The sequence below is a fragment of the Emydura macquarii genome, unplaced genomic scaffold (assembly GCF_026122565.2).
Source record: "Emydura macquarii macquarii isolate MOO-44397 ecotype Brisbane River unplaced genomic scaffold, CSIRO-AGI_Emac_v2 contig_3128, whole genome shotgun sequence".
Taxonomy (NCBI): Eukaryota; Metazoa; Chordata; order Testudines; family Chelidae; genus Emydura; species Emydura macquarii.
Genome location: NW_027133265.1, coordinates 4,199,717 through 4,223,375, shown reverse-complemented (window position 1 = coordinate 4,223,375; position 23,659 = coordinate 4,199,717). Strand labels below are relative to the sequence as shown.

The 23,659-nt window shown below is 41.8% G+C and overlaps 1 protein-coding gene across 1 annotated transcript in view; it reads right to left on the bottom strand.

Moving 5' to 3' along the window:
- Nucleotides 1–19,009, bottom strand: part of KCTD8 (potassium channel tetramerization domain containing 8) — a 152,295-nt gene extending 133,286 nt beyond the window's left edge. The window contains exon 1 of the mRNA XM_067531158.1: nucleotides 18,145–19,009. Within this exon, the coding sequence (XP_067387259.1) occupies nucleotides 18,145–19,009 (865 nt within the window). The remainder of the gene's footprint in view (nucleotides 1–18,144) is intronic.
- Nucleotides 19,010–23,659: the final 4,650 nt, after the last annotated feature.

Here is a 23,659-nt window from a genome sequence, read left to right as displayed (position 1 = left end):
GAGGTAGGGAATAGTATGAATTGATCACCTGGGTTCAGAAAGAAGCTGTGCTCTCCCTTTTCCCTAACTCTAGTATATCATTACTGGTTCTTTACATTTAGCTGCATTACTGGAATTTTACAATTAAGCACATGGCAGTGGCTGCTATTATAGAAAGGATACTGGATTAGACTGTCTGTTGTAATGGGGCAGTTCCTATGTTCTTATCTTAATGAGTTAGTTACAAAGATTTTGAAGGCTCCTTTCCTATTAGTATCTGAAATTTATCCAAATCTCTGTGGTTAAGAAATTGGGCCAGAAATCTTGCAAGACTTTTCTCTTGAAGTTTCTTTAAATTAATAGCATTTCTGTTTCTGTAGCAATAAGTGGGAAATGCAGCAAAGTATAACAATTAAAATACAAAGTTGACTTTTTGAACTTTAGGAAATATTCAAGTCAGAGTTTTAAATAAAATTTGGTCCAGTTATTTTTATCTGAGACAGTTCACTCTTCCTTCCTTCGGAAGTGAAGTGTTTTCAAAAGACAAATGCTCAGTAAAACTACTTACACACATAAGTAACTTGTAAATCTGTTAACTAGCTCAAAAGCAGTAATTTTTATAGGGTTACAAGGTGCAACATTTAATATGCTTCACTTACTGAATTATACTCAAATACAACTGAGTTATACTTAAATACCACATGGCACTTTGCAGTAACATTATGGCATTTCCATCTGAAAGAGTAACTATGTGTTGGATCACTTTTATCACCACTGTACTTGCACAGTAATTTCACTGTGGTTGACCGATTACTTTAAGTGAATTACAGAATGAGAACTAATCACTGCTAGAAAATAGTGGGAATATCAGTAAAAATGCCATAATTTCTCTATTGTTAAACCTCCAAAATCAACAGAAGTAGCCAACAGTAAAATAGGTGAAGTTTCTCCCCAAGAGTGAGTGAGTACTGGCTATTCACTAGAGACAACTTTTTCAAAATTAGCAGCCTCAACTTGGGCTCCTAAATCTACTTAGTGCTTACTAATTAAAAGTGCTAAGCACCTGGAACTTCCCACTGAACTCCACTGAGCCTTTAGAAAATTATCCACTTTTGGGTGTACCTAAGTATAGATCTAGGAGCCTAATTTTAGATTATTATTTATTAAAATGTTGGCCTTGGCTCATAAAAAACAATAAAAACTATTCATCAGTAGTTTTGTGACTACAAAAATAACCTTCTTTTTTAAAAAATACATTAAAAATAGCAAAAGGATGGCAAATCTTGTCAAACTGTGAAAGACATTTCCAATAAGAAAAACCAGTTTTACACAGCTCTTTCAAACACCATGCATTTTAAACACAATAAAGATTAGTTTGTCCATAGCTACATATCACCCATAGTACTAACAACTTATTTTTCACACACATCTGAAAGCACCTGAAATCATTTAATTTCCAAAGTGAGTTTTCCAGGTTACCATATGCCAGGAGCAAGACATCTGCAGATTTTCTACTCTGCTCCATGTCTTGCAGCCTGATTTTAATTCATTTTCAATATTTAACAGCAGGATTTGGGATACGGGAATAGTGTGCCATTCAGTTTATTCAACCTGGGGATGTTTATACCTCTTTGCCTACCTACAAGCAAGAACTTTTGTCTTTCTGTTTTCCAGTTTTAAAAGTGGATAAACTGAAGCACTGAATTGATTTAAAAAAATCTTAGGAGCTATTCCTATTTTATATTTTCAAAATGTTCATGAACTTGTACTGCTCATGAAAATTGCCAGCTTAACAGCCCTGGCATTTAGAGACTTAGGACTTAAGATCCTAATCCTGGAAAGATTTATGCATGTGTTTGATTTTGTGCAATGTGAGTGGTCTTACTGAGGTCATTAGCACTCCTCACTCCACATACAGTTAAGAATGAATGTACGTCTTTGCAATATGGGACCTATATTACCTGCTTATAGTCATAAAAATGGTTAGATTCAGGAACAATGCAACTTTTCCCATACATCCCTACCAATAAGCATCTATCCTTACACAAATGGACCACCTTCAAGAGAGGTCAGACCTTAGCCTCGCTCCTTAAATTAGCAATTAGTACCAAATATGGTTCTGGTGGTGATCAGCAATTTCACTGTCTCTTCTGTGACATGTTGTACTAATCAAAGCAGAAAAACAAAAAAGTTTATTCTAAAAAATGGTGCATCAGGTATGTACTCTCACAGATCAGGTAGATTTCATTTATCGTATTTATGGCAATAGCATCTTAATAAAATGCTATCTGAATACTATCTGGCTCTGATTTTTAACCAGGATTCAATCTAGCTTCCACTAATTGGAGGGAAAAAATGGCACTCACACAATTAAATGTGGTCACATTATAATTTGTGTTACCAGAGTGCCTAGGGGTCGCACCAACATACAAGGTTCTGTACAGACGCAAAATGCAGAGACAGTTTGTAAGGCAGGGACCAAGTGTAAGACAAGAGGCAAGTGGATACAAACCAACTGACAGAGGAGGACAAGGAAATAACACATTATTAGTTAGCATTCTAGGCAGTGATCTCAGCACACCAGAAGCCTAACCATTATGAAGTTTTTTGTAGGCATCACAGAAAATAAGATTGTTTTGAGGAAGATAATGAGTTAGTTTTGCAGATGTGTATGGGAACCTCCAACCAACTCTGAGGAGCAGCATGAGAGAAAGCAAGAAGGTCCTTGTTTGAAACGTTAACAAATAAGTGATGGAGGCTGCTGTGATAGGCTGATTGGAGATGACAGTCAACAGCTTGATAGTGAATGACAGATGACATATAGGGTGTGGATAGGCAATGAAGAGCCTTGAAAGTGAAAAAAAGCAGCTTATGTTTGATGTGATAGAGAAGGGTGACCTAGTGGTTGGTTGCAAAGAGGGGTGACATTATCAAAGCAACAGGACAGGAAAATGATCTTTGCAGCAGCATCCTGAATGGATATGAAGGGGGCCGAGATTGCATTTGTCAAGTCCACAGAGAAGTATGTTGCAGCAATTGAGACATGAGATGAGAGCCTGGATGAGATGTTTAGCTGTGTAAATGGCAGAAAGGGCTGTATCTTAGAGATGTTTTGCAGAAAGAATTAACAAGATTTAGACATAACCTGGATATAAGGTCCTAGAGAGACATCTGAGTCACACCCTGGTTAGAGGCTGAGTAATAGGCAGGATGGTGGTGTTATCCTTAATGATCAAGAAAGAAGTAGCAGGGAAACATTGGGGGGAAGATTAAGAGTTCTAGTGTTTTAGCCATGTTGGGTCTAAGCGGAAGGGTAGGAGGAGTGATTAGAGAAGAATCAGGAGAGGACAGGGTCATGGAAGCAGAAGGAGAACAAAACTTCAAGAACAGCATGGTAGACTGTGTGATAGGCAGCAGACAGGTCAAGAAGAATGAGGAAGGAGTAGTGGTTCTGAGCTTTGGCCAGGAAGAGTCACTGAAGACTTTGGCAAGAGCAGTTTCAGTGGAGTACAAGGGGCAGAAGCCAGATTGGAGGGTCTCGGATGGAACTGGAGGAAAGGAATTCCAGAAAGAGATTGTAAACGGCACATGCAATAAACTTAGAGATGAAATGGAAAAGGGAGATGGGGCTAACAGCAGAGTTTTTTAAGATAGGAGAAACTATAGCATGCTAATATTGTGAAGAGAAAGAGCCAGAGGAGAGTGGGAGGTTAAGGAGAAGGGTAAGGGAGAGGATGAGAGTGGGCCCAAGGAAGATCAAGAGATGGGAGAGGGTGACTGGGTCAAATGGAGTGGGTAAAGGAGGAAAGTTGATGAGAAATATCTGCATGTTTGATAGGGGAGAAGGAGATGAGAGCCACAGGGAAGAGAAGCCAAGCTGAGGGGACGAGGAAGGTCAGGTACTTTGTCAATTTTCCCTTAGAAGAGACAGATGAGATCCTACACGAAGAAAGCAACAGAGGCAGGAGGAGGTGATGGTTAGAGAAGTGAGTCAAAGGTGGTGAAAAAGGCCATTGGGATTGCAGGTGTGAGATTCAATGAAGTTGGAGAAATAAAGTTGTTTCGCAAGGAAGATGGCAGAACTGAAGGAGGAGCGAATGAATTCGTAGTAGAGGAAGTTAGCCTGGTCACAGGAATTGCACCTGAGATGCTCTATCGTGTGAGACCAGGTGTGCAGGAAGCAGATGAAAGGGATGAGGTTGGCATGGGATTGGGAGGGCACATTGCACTGGGAGACAGGGGCAAAAGAGTCAAGGGTGGAGGAGAGTGAAGTTGTAGATTGTAGCTGGTTCGCGCAGGCCGGCCTGCTGGTCAGGTCCTCTGTGCCCACAAATCACGCACGGACGTCAGCCTTGTGCTCCCACCAGTGCTCTTTATTTACAACTTATTACACGCCACCATCTACTAATATACACTCCAGCCTAACAGCCCCAGGGGCCCCTCTGCTCCCACCACGGGTCAGGGGACGCTCTCCCTCTGCTGCAGCTTCTCCTTCTGCTGGTTGTTTGCCCTCCCCCTGCACTTCCTTCCTGGGAGCTTTTCTGGAGCCTGGCCTAACAAGCCCAGCAGCTGCTCCTTATCAGTCCCTCCCCTGCAGGGTTTACTCAGCCTCTTTCCATTTCTTCTTATTAGGGCACCAGTGGCAGGGGGCTGAATCAGCCTGGCTGTTCCCATCACCCTGTCACATAGATGCTATTATTTATAAGCATAATTCTGCCAATTATGATGCCTAACTACCTCAGTTGCAGGTGCTAAAAGGTAGTTAGGTATGTAATCTGATGTACACATGGGTGTAAGTACCGGATATTAGGTTGAGGGTTGGCTAAAAAGTGGTGGCTAAATAGCTAGTTAACTGCGTTTTCTCTGGGTTATGAGTAAAATCCCTAAGTGAGTTTAAATAGGAGAGGATTCAAAGTCACTTGGGGACTTTTGAAAATCTTTTCCTGTATTGTCAATGTACCAGAGATGTTTAGAAAGGTTTCTTGTTAACTAAAAGAAGACTTTCTCAATGCATCTGACTGGCTCAATTTAGAATAATTCTATCTAAGAATATGCACATGCAGGAACTCTTAAAATGCTCTAGTTAAAATATGTTTTAACATCAGTACTAGATTTTGAACACTTTTACTCCTGCATTCACACCCCTCTGCTTTCTCTTACTGCAAGTTCTCTGGCACAATGTCACAGAATTAAGAGGCAGAGAAATGCATTGTGCTTGCATGAATATAAGAGCAGATAGAAATAGCAAAAGCAGAAACTGCTCAGAATGGGAAAGGAGAAGAGCAGCAGAGCTGTGCCAACACCTCCTCCCAAATTTTTTTCCATATTTACAGAAATAATTCTCCGATATTTTTAAAGAAAATTTGATATTAGCCTTTTTTTATTGAAAAACAGTCTAGTTACAGTTTTGTACTGTTTAGATACCAGACAGCTCTACTATCCAAAAACTACATAAAATAATCTGTTTTTTCCATATTCTTTTCCCCTTTAATAAACAAAACTACAGCATGAAACTTATAGACTCGACAAAAGCGAACAATATTCATTCAAGTTTTCACATTTTTAACTTGTCACATGTACACAGGATTGAATCCATGTATTAACATAAATGGTGATAAAATTCAGAAAGACAGTAGTGTTGTGACTATCTTGTAGGTTCTCTTGGTAGTCACTGAGGTCCAGAATTTGAAAATCAGAGAAATATATATTTTTGGCTTGCACACATAAATCAGGGGTGTGCAAAATTTACAATCTGGCTTTCCAGGCAGCTAGGTTATTGTTTCTATTGCTGTTGACACTGCCATTGCTTTTTGTGAGCTAAAAAGCAACCCTGAGAGGTATAATTAGGCTTCTCTTCCCTTTGTGCCCATTCTTGTCTCTTTCCATAGATTTGGAACATAGATTTTATCCATCATCCCCCCCACTAGAATCACAGCTTCCAGTTCGTGATTCAACTTACTTTGTCAGTGTCATCAAGATAACTAAAGCTACTTGTGCTTCAGGAAAAATGAAAAAGTGTCAGAATTCAGCTGTTTACAAAACACAGAACATGCAGAGTAGAACAGTGGTGCAGTAATCAGCATTTTCCCCAGTATTGATTAAATAGTGTCAAAATCAGTACTTTCCCTCCATGCAGTTTACTGTCCTACAAGATGCTTTTTAAATAGCACTGAGAGATTTTTGATCTCTGACCCTGTTCTCTCTTTTCATTGATGTGATTTGCAAAAAGTCAATTGGTAGTTGCCATTTTAAGTGCAGTATTAGTTTCACTCTTTGAAAATCACTGTTTGAATGTATATAAATTAGTAGACCCATCAAGAAAAAACTAATTAAAACTACTTACTGTAAATATATATTTTTAATGTGTGAGAGATGAGCATGCAGAAACTCAGTTCATGCTCAACCAGTTTTCAGAAAATTATCATGAATGATAACAAGGTTGTCAAAAACACAAATGCAAATCAGGCTTTATTTTCTACTCAGTATTAGATATTTTAAAATCCCAGCATAAAACAGAATATAAATGGCGACAGGAAAAATTAGGGAAAGTTCTTTTCCAACCTAGAAAAGGAACCTAAGTCCACTGGGCACTATGTAATTCCTTTGGCTGACACGACACCCTGTAAAGTGCAATCTTGAAACATTAGTAATTTAATTACCATAGAGTTCAATTTTATCATTATCACATCTGTGGAGCCATCACCCATGTCATGAGATGTTGCTATATAGCAAGCATTCATAATTTTGATAGATTGTTGCATGAGGAAGAGCAACTAAAAACATTTCATTATACATTCAGTATTATAATGTCACCTCTGACAACTAGGCTGCATGTGCTTCTCTTCCTGACTTCACTGAACCTTAATAACACTCCCTCCACACTTCACTATAATTTACAAAATTTTCCAGGAATATCCTTGTATCCCAGGAATAGCCCTGTACAAGACAAGCTATAAAAATACATATAATTTGTTGCTGACTCGCTTGGGTGAGGAAGATGATCTATGTCTGGTAGATACTACAGGAGTGGGAGGAAACTAGAGAAAAGAAAGTTCCCATAGTCAAATAGAGAAGTAACAAAGAGCTGGATGAATGATTTGTTTGTCATCTATAACATCATATACCCCCTACTGTGGGCCAGATAAAGTATTTTTAATCTGTATCACTTGAACTTGTTTGGAATTATGTTTAAAGTATGTTAACTGAATTGGCTTTGTGAGCATAAGGTTTTGATTATTTGTTTTTAAACCCTGATCTCTCTCTTTTGTAAAGTAATGTATTCCAAAAATGAAAAATTCATTGAATGACTGCAGTTACACTGGTTTAACGCTAATGTAAGGGAGTGGGGACTGAGATCCAGTATGTTTAATTGTATGCCAAATGTCTGCATGTGAAAAACAATATTAAAACAGAATGACTACATAAACAGAATGTTAGAACTAACGCACATGCAAAGCTATTCTGAGCTGAAGCTGCCACAATACTTAAAACTAATTCTTAGTGTGCAAGTGACTGCAATCCACATCATGATCCATTCAGAGGCTCCCACATTAGGCAATTTTAAGTACACAGAATACTGTTCTAACACTGTAAAGTGGTACTCAGTATAGTAAACATTTCATCTGAACCACGTATGCTAAGTCTATAAGGGAAGTGGAGCGAAGGAATATTCAAGTTCTTCAATTTCCTAATTTTGTATCTTTTAAATTTTACAGTACAGTGTATAAGAAAAAAGAGGAAGTATTTTAAAAGCAGGCAGACCTCAGCCCGTTCACAGAAGGGCCACTTTAACTGATGTTCACTTGAATGAAATGTGTTACACTCATTCCAAGGAATGGTCAGCATGCTGTATCCATGGGTTCTAGATAACTAAAATTTTCCAATGAGCTCACCACTGCAATATCAGAGTTCCTTATAAGTTCTAAAATTAAACACGTTAAGGGTCTTTATGTTTTACTATTTGTATTCCAATAGTGCCCAAGGGTCTGAAACAGCACTGGCTCTCCATTGCACTAAACATTGTGCAAACAAGCAGTTTTTCTATATGGACAAAAAGATGCATTATGCAACTGAGTTTGTTCAATCAAGTCAAGCTAATTCAATTAAAAAATCCCTGGCATCTGTGTGCACAGTTTAGACCATTTGAGCTGGTCATGTTATAACTTCCTAGGCACCTCTGTACTCTCTTGTACAGCCTTTCTGCAGGGGGAGGAAGAGCAGCATCTGTACAGCTACTACTTCCCCACCACAGGTGGCCAAGGAGTGGGTGGAGAGGTGTGGGTTAATGGGCACAGCTTTCACAGAAGTGTGAGGAGGGGTAATCTGCTCCTGGTAAGGATCAGTAGCAAATGATTCCTTCTCGTCTGGAGTAAGGGGGAAATTAGGGAAGAAACTGTGACTATTACTTGCCTGGACTTCTCCTAGGATGGCACAGGTATGTGCTGCCCCTTATTCCAGGGGATGCAAGTCGCAGTCCTGCCTTCATGTGAGAAGAGAACAGCATTGGGTTCCTAGTTCCTCCAGGAAGTTCTGAGGAGTATAGGGTGGTCACCCACCAGCCAGTGCACCCCCTCATGGCTAAGCATGGTGTAGCACTCTCTTCAACTGGCACCACCTGTCAATAGCTACTCGGAACCTGGGGTGGCTCACCCCTTCTCACAACTTAGCCCTCCAATCAGATCATGTATAGTCCCCCCCCTTCCAGGGTAATAAAAAGTCCAATAAAACAAGTCTAATAATCTTATCCCAGCCTGGGTTCAAAAGTCTTTGTCTTCCTTTGTATCCATGGTCTTTTACATCCCCTTCCTTGGGGTAGGTAGAGGAACCAAGGCCATCCATCATTGGGTTCCAATCCAAGAACTTTGGGTTCCAATCGAAGGACCCTGTAAATAAGCAGTTAGGGGCTGCTTCACCAGATTCAATGCTGAGTCCTTTTGCTTTCTCCCTGGATGTTTCAGCTCTTTTTTGCCACTTTCTGCCAGTTTGTGGGTAGTGCAAAGTCCTCCCTCAGCCCTGCTCTACTCTTCAAACTTAGGCTGACATAGCTACAATGGTCAAGGGTGTGAAAAACTCACACCCCCAAGCACTGCAGCTACATCAGCCTAACCCACAAAACAGTCAAACTAGCGTTAAACACATTCCCAGAAATACACTGTGATACTTTTGGTAGGTTCAAGCAAATAGACTGCACCATAATTTTGCAAAGATTGAAATGTAACATACTCTTCCACCTTGGACCTGACCCAGTTTGCAAAAGAGCTTCGTTTGGAAGGACTACAGGATTCCCACTCTGTAAGGAAACAAAGGCTAAGATCATTCTGGAAATTAAACTATCAGCCTGTGTTTAGGCACGGCTAGGATGTTATGCTATGTGACCATTTTCAACAATTAAACAGGATGACATGGAGAGTATTCAATTTGGAAAATGGAGAAGTGGGCTGGTAACTTTGGTCCAGATCCTGGCCCAGACTGCGGCCTCCTTACGTAGCTCTGGTGGGGGGTTGGCACCTTGGGGACTGCTACAAACTAGAATAATTTAGCTCAGTCCTAAATCGGCTTTGAATGATACAGGGGCCAAACTGGCCTGGAGCTGTCCATGAGATTGGAGGTGTGCAAAAGATGTACACAGCCACTTTTGTTCTCCTCCCTTCTCATCTTAAAGACACAGCTGAAGATCTAGCCTTTAAACTGATGAAACAGGCAAATGTTTGTATGTATTTCTGGTCTCCTTGACTAAACTGTGTTAGCAGCAAAGTGTTAAGGATGGCTAAGGAGGAAGGCTTGGATGAGCCTATGTTTAGCTGCCTTTCTATGATCTCGAAAAAAAATACTTTTAGCACCTTTTAAAACGGCATCATACTCAGTTTGGTATGTTGGTCTTTCTCTTTTGGGGACTCATGCTTAACCATGGGATTACAGAGTAAATTTATATTTATGATCTCACTCTATATAATCCCTAGTGAATCTTTGTTCACCACACATATCCTCTTCATGGTCTAGTACATATAGCATTCGCTGCACAGGGAAGGACCAATAGTAGAATAGCAGATATCATGCAGATACCTGGAAAACTAAGGTATAGTGAAACTTTGTTACAAGAACCTGACTATTTTTCTGAAGAATGTTTAAAATCATGTGGCTGAATCAACATTAGATACTGTCATGTTTTCAAGAAAAAGTCTGTTTTGTTTACAGTAATCTCAGTATCTGAGCAGTAATTTTGTAGAAGTTCATGTTTTCAATAACAATATAATATGGTTTACAAACTCCTCTATGGAAAAGTAAAAATTTCCCTGCAAGTATTATGATAAATCCTTGCAAACACACTGAAGTGATCTGACATCAAGAAGCAGTTCTACAAGACGATATTACAGATCCAGCAAATGTTACAAATCCAGCAAAGTCAGCTTCCCTGATATTCTAGTTTTATTCCCAGTAGTAGACTCATCCACAGACTGTACATTTCTGGAATGACATCAAAACCAGCGTGCCTATGGTTTCCAGTGCCACACATAAAAATGAGTTATCAACTTACATATTGGTCATTTAATACCTTTTTTAGCCTATAAGATGCAAATAAGAATGTTTTTTTCCCAGTCAGTCTAACCTCTGATTTTATTTTTTAAAGTAACTCACAAAAATTCCATTTGTTCTCTCCAAACTAAGAGGTGACCATACCCTATTTTTAAATATGACTTTTTTGTGGAAGTTATCAAAGCTGGACCTTACCAACATCCTTTTAAAAAATCATCTGTTAGGTCTTACTTGTTTTTATTAAAGTATAACAAAATTAAAAAGGTTCATTATAGAGTTTTAATTGCAGCAATTAATTTAATTTATTGTTTTTATGTTTGATTCATTTATTTGAAGAACATACTCGTAAACACAATATTGTATTCAAGGACACTAATATTCTTTATTCTTGCCTGGTTTGAAATCAATACATAAACCAAATCTCCTTCTTATTTGACTAACAAATGAAATGAATGTCCCAGAATGCTGGACTTGATAAGATATACCATTTTGGTTTGTTTAAGGTGGCAGAAAAAGAAATGTTCCTATAATAGTGACTTACGGGTGCATAGTTTGATCATCCCTTTGCATTCAAAGACTTATGTTTTGGAAGAATGACAAGAGATAGGATATGCATAATTTATTTATTTTTAGACTGAATCAAGGTGTCAGCTGTCACCATAGCAATGCAGGATATCCAATAATTACTTTTCTTTTCTTTTGTAAAACTTAAGAGACTGATAAAATTGGCTATGTCCAGACATACTTTTGGAAAGGTCCTGCACAACTGTCCTACAGAACCAACAAGCCTAGATTCTGACATGATCAGAAATTTTGAATTGTTTTCACACTGTATGGTCGGTTTTAAATGCAGGCAAACAGCAGTGAGGGAGTTTGGAACCATGGGTTCATAGGAAGTAATAAATTGGTGATGGTTCTGACAGAACTTTATCTTACACTGTCACAGAGAAGCAATATTCTTGTTTTTATTTTTGCAAGCTAATAACTTTCAGGATATAGTACAGTATATTCCACATATAGAGCCAAATTTCTTCTAGGTCCATGGAGGTTCCTCAGATAGCAAAACCAATGAGGTTCATCTGCATGGGGCGAGTGGAGGTGATGTGAGGGGCACTGCACAAGGCGTCTGCCATCTGTGTGGCATGGAGTTCTGCTCTTTGCACACTCTCTGACCGGCAGGCTGCTGTGAGTCAGAGGATGGGTCTGAAAGATCTACATCTATGTGGTTCCACCTGTCTTCTCTTCCAAGGTGGTGCTACATAAGAGCTCATAGATGCTACTTTAGCCTTTTGATTAGAGAAATCTCCACTGAATGGCTCTGCTATCACTCTGTGGCCTGGAGAGGGCTCTGGAGATTTCTGTTGACCCGCCCACCCCAGGTACTCATGCTGGGCACTGAGCTGTGGATTTGGCACTTTAACAGAAGCTGACACCTCACATAATATTTTACCAATGTGCATTTTTCCTCTTTTAAAATGTCACTTTTCAGTTTTTCTTCTTTTTTTATTATGAACACAAAAGGACTATTTTTATAAAAACACAGTATTTATTTCCTAAAAATTCATCTCTTCCTGCTGGTTATTCCCTGCTGATTATGAAGTCATTATCACTTCTTTGTGACAATTTCCACAGCAAGCATAGTGATCTCACAGAGGGCTATGACTGCAGGTGGAAAACAAGCAGCATAAATCCATGCAAGTGTCACTTGGTTACAAATGAAAATAGGGAAGCAGAAAGTAGAACATGTTATATGTGAAACAAAAATGTCTAAACAGAAAAAAAATGTCCAAGTTTTTCACAGAGCATTGCTGGATCTTTCTTATAATAACATGTCAATGCAGAAGAGCATCATGCTCTCAACACCCATAATTCAGATTGAGTAGCAGATGTTTAAATGTGAAATCCATTAAGACCAATTAGGTTTTCCAGAGCAAAGTACAGTAATAGCATGTGGAAGCAATCCCATATTACATAATAGCACCAAGAGAAACAAAAGAGTCAGATAGAGCTCTTTGTCTGAGAAGTGAGCAACCAGCAGAAGGATCTCAGCATTGCATTGCCTGCAGTCATTTCAAGTGAAAAACTAACTTTGGCCCACTCTTTTAATATGAAAAACACTTTTGTGAGGCAACAGAAAGAGAAGGCTAATGATCATCATATACTATGCACACCCAGCCAATTAATGCCTTTGGATAATGGCTTGGAAGTGTACTGCAGGAGCCACCTTGAGGCTCCTTCTTTCTCTCTCCCTAACTCCATGTGCATGCCTCATTATACCTAGTAAGCTGTGTCACTCTGATGTCATCTAGGGCATGGGGGAGACAGATAACTTCCAAGTATAAAACAGAATTTAGGTTTCATAGGGGGATTGTATTTAAGGTATGGGGATGTGGGAAGAGGGGGTGGGGGGATGCAGTGCACTCTCCTGTAGCTGTACAGGCTTTGCAGTGCCAACATGAATAAAAAGTAATAATTTACTTTTGATCACTAAATAGATAATACTTACAAGGAACAGATCTGTTGAGCACTTTTCAGAGCTGAGCCACACTTTAAAATTAAATGTTGGTCATATAGCAAAAATGAAGCAGTCATTACATACCTACTAGCCTACACACTATTGGGGACACTAGAACTTGATTTTTTAGCGTTATGGACAACACTGAAGAGGAATGACAGAAATGACAGGAAATGTTGACAAAGGCTGTAATACAACTTCCTCGTGTGCAGCGTCAAACAAATTTTGGTTCTTGAATCAAAATTAGATTGCAACAATCAACCCAACTATGGATAAGTATTCTCTAAATTACATAAATAAACCACAGTCATAAGTGGATTTTATCTGCAGTAAGATTTAAAAAAAGGACTAACTGTATTAAAATTATAGCTGACTATTTCAAACTAAAACACCTAGTAAAGCTGGAGGTATATATACTATTACTGTAAGTTTAACTAATAATGAAAAGCAAAAATAAGTGTGAAAGCATGACGTTAATGGTACCATGCACAGACTAAAGGAGAAATTCTGCCTTCAAACTTACATCAGTAGCTCCCTACGGGTGATCAGTGCTTGTCCAACGGCAGGATCTGGCCCTAAGGAAGCTGGTGGGAAGTATATTTCTCACTAATCTAATGGATCAATATATCTTACTAATCAATGTATAGCTTGCCATTCCTAGAAAACAGTTAAAGGTCCACAGTCTACAAATCCTGAGGACTAATGTTCAAAAGAGAAGTCTATGTGATTATTTTATTATTAGAGTACAATTATTAACGCTGAGCCCGGTAAGTCTGACACTAACATGAACAACAAGATAGCTAAAGGATTTTTTAAGTTGTTGAAAGATGAAAGTATGAATATATAACAGAAAATTAGGCTTCTTTCCTGCATAACACCAAATTAACATTTGAATGTGGGACAAAAAGAAAAATTACAAATACAAAATTTTATAACTGAGTCAGACTCAATTATTTTAGTGTTTTAATTGTGAAAAATATGAAGGGCTCTTGTGCCTTTAGGGCATCACTCTCTGTTGAGTGCCATGTGACTACTACCAGCCAGCCTCCTCAGTGAGAGTTCTGGGAAAATCACCCTTGTAGCAGGCACAATGCCACCTCATCATGTTCCAACATGCATAGCGGAAGTGTGGCTACTGTGCCACACTTGAAAAGACTGCAGTATCCATGCTCCGGACCAGTCTTTCCACTCCAGGTGAGTGGACAAAGGCGGGGTGCAAGGAATAGCCCTTCCCCCATTGCATACTTGTGTTTAGGCCAGGCACAATCTTGTATTTACATTTCTAAAGCAAGGTAACCAATCAGACTATTCAATTTAACAAAAGGTGTTAATTACACTACACCAATTGAAACATAGTCAGTTTCAAAAAATGATCTAAAATCTGTTTCAAGTAGCTCACTGGGCCTTTGTCTGCCAGTTTCTGTGATTTTACAACACTTTTTCGTCTCCCTTGTTGCTATGTGAAAGCCCCACAAAACCAGAAAGGAAAATTGTCTAATTATACAAAGGAAACCATAAAATTACTCTGAACAAAGTTCAATCAAATGCATAAACCAAAACAGGAAAAAAATAGGAAAAGCATTTTTCTCTAATCTCTTTCAGCTGTAGGAATCTTAGGAGTTACTTTTAACAATAGTAGGTAAAAAATAAAATCCTCAGAGAGGAGGAGAATTTTTAAGTTGCCAGTGTCAACTCTAAAAAATTAACCACATGTTCTATTTTTAAAAATTAATAAAATGGAAAAAAAAATTACGAGATCAAATTCAACCCTGGTGTAATTACACTGAAGCCAGTGGAATAACATCAAGGATTAATTTACCCAATGATTTAAAGCAGAGCACTGTTCTATACAGTAACATATATGATTGCCACAGCATACTCCAAAAAAAAATGTTATGAAAATCACTTAACAGAAAGCTACAAATAGAGTTTGGGACAATAAATAATTCTGGATCAGGCACTAAAGGCCAAATCCAGTTCCTACTGAACTCAGTGGCAAACTCCTCTTGACTTCAATGGGACAAGGATTTGACCCTAAGGCAGGGCTCGACAAATTTGCTTTTTAGCCAGGAGCCAGCCCAAAAATTAAGGAACCAGACAATGTGGTCCCGGCGGAAGGGCGCCCTGGCCAGAGCGTAGCAGCCGCTCTCCCCTCCTGGCCCCGCCCCTCTCCCACAACGTGGACCTAGTGGCGGGGCACCCTGGTCAGAGCGCAGCAGCTGCTCTCTCCTCCCAGCCCCGCCCATCTCCAACAATGTGGGCCCTGAGGTGGGGCGCCCTTCCTGGAGCGCAGCAGCCGCTCTCCCCTCCAGGCCCTGCCCCTTCTCCCTGCCCCTCTCCCACAATGTGGGCCCAGCGGCTGGGTGCCCTGGCTGGAGCGCAGCAGCTGCAGCGCTCCCCCCTCCCAGCCCCTCCGCCACATGGACGCAGTGGCGCCCTGGCCGGAGCGTGGCAGCCACTCCCCCCAGGACCCAGTCTTTCACTGGGCAAAATACTAGGTGCCAAAATAAAATTCCTAGGCGCCATGGTGAACTTGTGCCCAAGGTTTGTCGAGCCCTGCCCTAAGGGACATTAATTTAATATAGGGTCTGATCCTGTAAGCCCTCCATGTACAGGATCCTCTTGACCCACATGAGGCTTATCACACCTATAGCCAATATTATTTAAAGGTAAAGTGACATTCTGACCAAAAAAATAAAGATTACTCTTTTGTCATGAATATTCTAAGTCTGCAGTGCTTCAGTGAACATGAACGATCTTAAAGTTCTAAGAAAATATATGGGTTAATAAATATAGTTAATAGAACCATAATATTTCTGTTTGATTTTTATTCAAATGTGAAAAGACAATCAGTGTACTGTATTATTGAATATTAATCTTTAAACATCACTATTGGATCAATGCCCACACACAAATATATAATTACATACTTGGAAAAACAACCAGAGTCCTGTAGCACCTTAAAGACTAACAAATTTCTGCAGGCATAAGCTTTCGTGGGCTGCAACCCACTTCGTCAGATGCATGAAGTGGAAATCACAGATAGGACTCTCGTTGTTTTTGCTGTATACAGACTAACCCAGCTACCCCTCTGGAACTTTTCATACTTGGAAAACTATTTCTGAAACAAACAGAACTTTGGATATTTTCACAGTCTCAGTAACAACCTTCAGAAATTTCTTACATATTTGGAAGTATCTATGCGTATCTCCCCCAACACAAAACACACAAACTAATCATTATAAAAATAGTTTACAGAGTCAATCCAGAAAAGTGAAACGAAAGCCCTGCTAAAACTCAGTGTTTATGTCTCCTTAGTTAGAAGCGGTGCAATTTGATAGATCTTGGAAATTAATTTTCAAATATTAGTTTAATACACTCGGTTATCTATCTTATTGAAAACTGATCAGCAGCACGATGGTGCTGACCATCTACATAACACACTGTAGTATAAATTATTAAATTAATTTCCCCTCTGATGGCAAGCTATTGAAGTCTATCCACTCTGTTAAACACTATGCCCAGCTATAGTTTTGGACACAAAACAGGTTGCTTAATTTAGTCTCACTACTGGAGAAGTTAGGAGTGGTTGTATCAACCTCCTAATCCCATAGGCAAATGTTTTACTAAAACATTCCTCCCTGTGCTCAAAAAGCATGAAAGCACACAGACACAGGAGAAGCCACTGAATGGAAAACGATTATCTTTCACAGATTTTAACTCAACCCTCCAACACATTAAAAGGTTTAAGGCTTTCTTGTGTCTGAAAGAAAAATCTCTGCCAAATGATTTGTGTTTTCTATCCAGCTGTGTTTTCATTAGTCCAAATCACTCTCTAGTCATCGTCCTACATACTGCACTTGGTGTGATTTAAAGTGTGCAGTCTAACAACGTTCGTCCACATTTCATTTTGCGATTTTCAAAAGACCTGAAATCTGTAAGTATACCACAGTGCACTATAAAAGAGTTATTTAAGGGACCGTGAACATGCCATGGAGTTTTCTTCTTAGAGTTTAATACCCTTTGGAAAGTTGATTCTCTCATTACTGTTCAGTTCTATTCCTCACTGAAAATGTGCCCAGATGGAGTCTGTTTACTTTGCAGTTAATGAGAACGGAAGGAAATGTAGCGATAAAATATTAAAACCCTTCCTTACTTCCAGCACTGCTGTTTTAATCTTAGGCTTTGCAAAGCCTAACAAAAACCGTGAAACGCTCAATCAGACATGATTGCTCTCTCCCAAACACACGTACATCTTTGAAAAGAGAAGAGATAAAGGCAAAGATAATGATTGTTCCTCTAGACAGCTTTTGACTAACGATAACTCTCTTTTTGACATATGATGTAAAAATATCTAAGGATTTCTTGTGGAATTCTAAGGATTCTACAAACAAAAGTGAGCCTCTCCCCAGCTTCCTAACACTGATAACACCTGTCAAGCATCAGCCCTGCTGTTAGCCAGTGCCTATGCACTAGACCCAGAACCAATTTCTCCTTACAAATTCCATATTAAGTGCTTTTACATATGGTGCAAATAAACAAACACGCCACTGCACTGTAAAGCTATGAGTTTTGAATGATTGAACTGAACACACTGTATGAGGAGGAATCATATGGGCATTTTGAAAGGGGAAACAGCGTCTGATCTGAACAAATTAGAAGCAGAGGGAACAAAATCTACTATTTCTTCCAAAGGCACCTCAGTTAGGGTTGATTTGATTCTAGGAGACTGGCTGCACTTTAGAGGGGGATATTAGGCAGTTTTCTTGCTTTGTCCCAAGAAGCAGCAAAACTAAGTGGGATTTGATCTGCCGTGTGGGGATTGAAGGGGGCAGCTAGTCCTTTTTCTACATTTCTAGATAGAGGCTGCCAAGTGTCTGTCTCCCTCCCTCCCTTGGAGGAGGGGGTGAATAGTTTAAAGTATCTTATACGGAAGGATTTCGCAATGAGTCATGTACAGATCACACTCAGAACTGGACCCTGCTCCTGGACATGGCAACCCGGACCGAGTCCTGGGGGAGGAAAACAACAGCCCTACGATGATACACACACGCGCGCCCACACCAGGCCCTTGGCCTGCCGCCCCGGGTAGTCGTGCGAGGAGGTGGACAACTTACTGAAGAAGATGTACTCGGTGTAGCTGCTCCAGATCTTGTCCTCCCTGTACTGATTGATGAAGGCGGCGGTGCCGGTGGAGTTACAAGCCACCATGTGGAAGCCGGCCTCCGAGAGCCGGTCGAACGCCTGCTCCAGGTAGGTGAACTTGAGGTAGAAGCGGGAGGTGTATTTCTCCGGTGGCCGGTCGGGGTCCCGGCTCTCGTTGAGCGTCTCCCCGAACACCTCCTTGGCCAGCGCGATCCTGCCGCACACCATGATCCGGGCCACCCGGCGGAACTTGGCGTCCGCCTGGTTATCCCGCACCGTGGTGTAGGAGCCCCGGTAGCCCACAGTGAGGAAGCCCGAGCGCTTCTCCAGGGCGGCCCCCCCGGCCGCCGCCCGGAGCAGGAGGTCGCCGCTGCCCTGCGAGGTGCTGTCCTCCAGGTCGCTCTGGCAGCCCTCGTCGTTGAGCGAGCCCTGCTTGGTGACCTTGGGGGACAGCAGCTTGACCAGCTCGCCCAGCTGGAAGTACTCGGCCTCCCGCAGCAGCCGCTCCTTCTCCGGGAAGTGCTCGGGCAGGGCCAGCTGCTTGTCCCGCAGATAATCCAGCACGTACCTGAAGAGGAAGCCGTCGCGGTCGATGAAGAAGCGCGCCCGGCTGTCCCTGGGCAGCTCCTTGGTGGCCGCGTGGCTGCCCCGGCACGGGGAGAACATGCTGGCCAGGGTGCTGTCCGGGACGCTGAGCAGCGTGGAGTGCCGGGTCACATACACCTGGCCGCCCACGTTCAGCTCCACCACCTCGGGGAAGGGCGAGCCGGACGGCGCGGCGCAGGCCCCCATGTCACTGATGGGCAGGATGCTGCCGCCCGTGTCCTTCAAAGCCATGGCTGCAGCGGACGGAGGGAGCTGCTCTGCCTCCTCCAAGCAAAAGCCCCCCTCGCCTGCCTGGACGGCGCGCCTCGGCTCAGGCGGGCGGGCTCTCCCCGCCAGCGGTGGAAGGGCTCGGCCCACGGGGGCGCCCCGCTCCGTGCCCCAGTTGCAGGGAACTTGCCCGGGGGCGCGCCCCCCTCACTGCCCCATCAGGAGGGCTCTTCCCGGGCGGGGCTCCCCTCAGTGCGCCCCCTCCCTTTCCCCGTTGCAAGCGTCTTCCCAGGCGTGGGCTCCACTCCCTGCCCCCAAAGAGGGCTCTTTCGCCTCAGGTACCAGATCTCCTCTGCGCCCCAGCTGGAGGGCTCTTCCAAGGCAGGGGCTCCCCTCTGCGCCCCAGCTGTGTCCAGCAGCTGCAGCAGCAGCCCCTTTAACGTGCCGTGCAGCCCCCGGTCTCCAGGAGTGCGAGGAGCGGTGATGTGCGTGTGTGGGACCGGCTCCTTCTGGCACCGAGCAGCCCTGACTCTTGTGGCTGCTACTAGCGCTGCCTCAGCTCCCCGCTGTGCTTGAGCAGCAGCAGCGGCTCGGGAAAGCGGCGCTGACGTCAAGCCCAGGCGGCAAGGAGAAGTGGCTGGCTGGAACTTTGCAAACAGCTGTCACTTAAAGGGGCAACCTGGGCGGTGTTACTAGGAGTGGGTAAAACCCGGCTCCTGCCAGGTTTTGTCCCGAGTCCCCAAAATTCTACTGCTTAAATTATTCTGGTGCTAGGGGAAGCTGCATAGCTATTAAATTTGAATTCTAAAATTGCGGGTATGCAACCAAAAATTAGCCAGATCCGTCAGGCTACCTACCGGTGACCAATATTTTTTCCCATCTTTCTTATAACAGGCTATGTTGGGAGTGGGGCAGATTTTTTTTTTTTTTTTTTTTTTTTTTTTTTGATGGGATGGAAGAAGCAATAGATCTTCTCTATTCCATTTCTGGTTTTGTGCTTAAAATTTGGCAGGATCCAGATGCCAGATCTGAGTTTTTGCAGTGCTGTTTCAATTGGGTGCATCAGGGTCTGGATTTTCAAGGTGCAGTGGGAGCAGCTAAATATGTTTGTTATGTAGGCAATGGAATTTGGGTGATTCAGACAAAAAAATGGCATGTTCCATCAAGATCCAGGTGCCAGATCCTGGTTTTGGTTGAACCTGGTTGCTCTGCCATCTGGAATTTTTATTGGTATAGAAGCAGCCAAATTTGTTCTCTGTTTAAGCAATGGAATTTGCAAAGTGGGAACCCAAAGCTGGCTGGATTTGGGTTCCCAATCTGTATGTTTGCAATCTCTCATGATAGGATGTAGGGGGTCTAGATTTTTTCATGTAAAATGAGTTTCTACATACGTTCCTTATTTGTATGGTAGAATTAGGGCGGTTGAGGCCTCAATCGGCTGGGCCCATCAGACTGCAGGTGCCAGATCTTGGCATTTACAGACTGTTGCGCTTGGATATGTCAGTCTGGAATTCTTTTTCATAGAATAGGAGCAGTTAGACTTGTTCTCTATTTAGCTAATAGAATTTGGGAATTTGAGCCAGCAACTGACAAGATCCACAGGCCACATCTAGGGTTTGTTTTTTAATTTTTATTTTGGTGCTGTTGCTCAAGGTATTTTTGTATAATAGGAGATAGACTTGTTCTCCATATAGGTAATGGAATTTGAGAGCTTGGGTGCAAAAGCCAGAGATAGATCCCATTTGTATCTTTCTCTGGCATTTCTCACCCAACCACTAGGGGAGCACTGATCACCAAGTGCCTGCTCTGGAAATGTCAAGGAGAACCATAAAAAACTCAATCAGTCATTTTACAGAAACAAGGAGTGGGTGGGAGTGACAGAGTTTGGATTAAACTTCAGATATGTCTGGTACTACTTTTACAAGGCTTGATTTAGTGTGATCTTGACCACTAACTGTGGGTTTAAAAAAACTGATAAGTGGTCCTAAGAATGAATGATCTAGAGAAAAGGGTGTTTCACAAGAAATGGAATGTATTTACCTGTCTTTTCCAATGTTCCTGGGTTGTTTTGTCTGAAATTCTCATGAAGGTCAGAAAGATCATTGTTCAAATGGCTGGGTGATTGGCAGACATGGGGGTTGATTTGTTTATTGGCCCTTTTTAGTCACCAGTGAAAATGATTTCATTGTTTTGCTCTAGTGCCTGGCTAAAATACTGGCTCCTCTGAAGTCAATGAGAGTTGTGCCATGGATTTCAAAGGCTGGTTTTTGCAATTGACAATTGCATCAGATTTCTATTTAAGAGACCTAGGACAGGAACATGAAATAGCTGGGATGTTGCAGTGTAGGACTGAAGTGTAATAAGGATTTTAGGGAGCTAACCTCTCTCTCTTTACCTGCTCTTCTTCCCAGAGGCAATATGCCTATTCTTGCCTGCTGTCCTCCAGCTACCATTAAGGAAATAATGCATCCCCCCCGTCCCTCCCCCTCAGCCTCCAAGGTGCTCTGGCTCCAGAAGCATTACATATTTAACAGTCTTCAGTTAGACTTCTAAGGATGTTTAACTTGAACAATGTAAATAAGATCGTTCACCATGTAGGTTTTCCCGAGTTCAGCAGGTTTCATTTGATACTTACGTCAAAGTTATGCAAAGATGTGTGTAAAATAGATGTTAACATATTACACCAAGAAGGAGCACATTTCCTTTCAGGATTATTAGGAAGGAGGGAGACTCCTTCCATATTATGCTCTGTCAAAGCCTCAGTAATTTGAATAATCTTTATACCTAATGCTAGTCACTAATTTATTAAAGATCACACTTGACTTTCCCTCATCAGATTGGCTTAATGTTTCTTTTATGCTAAGGATCCAGGTACTAAAGTCCAATTCTGCTCCCACTGTAGTCAGTGACAAAAGTTCAAAGGACTTTAAAGGAGCAAGAACAGGTACAAATGGTATGGAGACAGCATACTCAGGCGGAGAAGAGGAAGCAGCATCATTTTGTTATGTGTTTGCTTAGTGCTTAGCACAATGGGATCCTGGCCTATGAGTGGGGTTCCTGGGCCTAACTCAATACAAATAAAGAAATAAATATATAAAAATAAATAATCTTATGCCTCTATTAAGTGAAGGCTCCTGATTGAAGAAAGAGCACTGGAGCAACGTTTCCCAACCTGGGGTGCCCGACTCCCTTGGGGGGGTGCCAAAGATTACAGGGGGTCCATGAGGCTTCAGTAATATTGAGGTCATTTAGCCCCCTGACCCTCTGGCTGGCTGGGTGCAGCAGCCTTGAGCTTGCACCAGCTGGAGTGGAGGAGCAGCCTCCCTGAGTCCTGTGCCAGCTGGGCACAGCCCCTTCTCTCCCTCCCGGGCCCCCGAACTCCGCACTGGCCAGAGCAGAGGAGCAGTCCCCCTCCCCCCCCCGCGAGGGAGCAGCAGCCCTGAGCTCCGCTCCAGTGGGATACAACAGCCACAGGCTCTGTGCCGGCCAGATTGGAGGAGCAGCTCCCCCAGCCCCAAGCTGGCCGGACACCCAGCCAGAGTGGAGCAACCCCACACCGGTAGGGGCCTGGAGCAGCCCCGACCAGCCTGCCAGCCCCTGCTGCTTCACTTACCTTCCATCCATTAGGGACGGGAAGAGGTGAGGCCACACGGGGCGTGTGGTGGTGGCTGCACCATGGATGGCTTATCTTCAGGTAAGAGTAATTTATTATTATATTATTATAATTTATTATTATTAATTATTAATATAATTGAGTGTTATTATCATTATATGTGTTTTTAGGGGTTATGTGTGTTTATGGCCAGTGAGGGGGTGGGTTGGGGAGGTGGGGGGCGTGCATATTTTACCTAGTGTTAACTAGTGGTACTTTCACTCAAAAAGGTTGGGAACCACGGCATGACTAGAGGAAATTTTGCTATGACCTCACTCGGTTCCACCAGTTTTGAAATGGAAACAGAATATGGTAGGAATGAAAAGATCTGCTTTTGTCTGATTTATTGCTCAATCAAGTAAAGCTGGTTGAAAATTTTTCGTTATTTTTTTCTCAAGTTTCAGCCAGCTCTGCTTTTAACTAGTTTTATAATTAAGTAAATACTTAAATATTTGGAAGTAAATTCTTCTTAAGAGGAATGACTTTACCACAAAAAAGCAATCCAGATTAAAGAAAATAGTTGAATGACACTAATTTTAATATTCATTCACTGTTATAGTCCAAGGTAATTACAATCTTACAGCATGTATACCTTTATTTGAATTTAAATTGATAAATGAAAGATGTATAGTCACCTTTAACCTGTTTCGTATATAAGTTCAAAATAAAGCAACAGAAAATTAACAAAATTCTTTACACGTTTCAGGCAAAGAACAAAAAGTGCAATTGAAATTTGGGTCATAGTTCTGGACAGAAAGGAACTATGAAAATTCTATATAGCCTTCATGTATGAGTGAATTATACATCCTGAATGCCCTGCTAGTAAGGGGCCTGGTCCTATGCTGCTTTGGCAGGCTTTTGCTAAAGTTAGTGGGAGTTGTGCCTGTGTATGGATTTGTAGGGTCAAGCCTGAAGAGCAGTTTATCATGCAGTAAAAGTCCCAAATGATAAATATGCTACAGAGTTTAGCACTGTAGTAAATATAGAAATCATACATGATTGGTGTTCCAACAAATGACAAC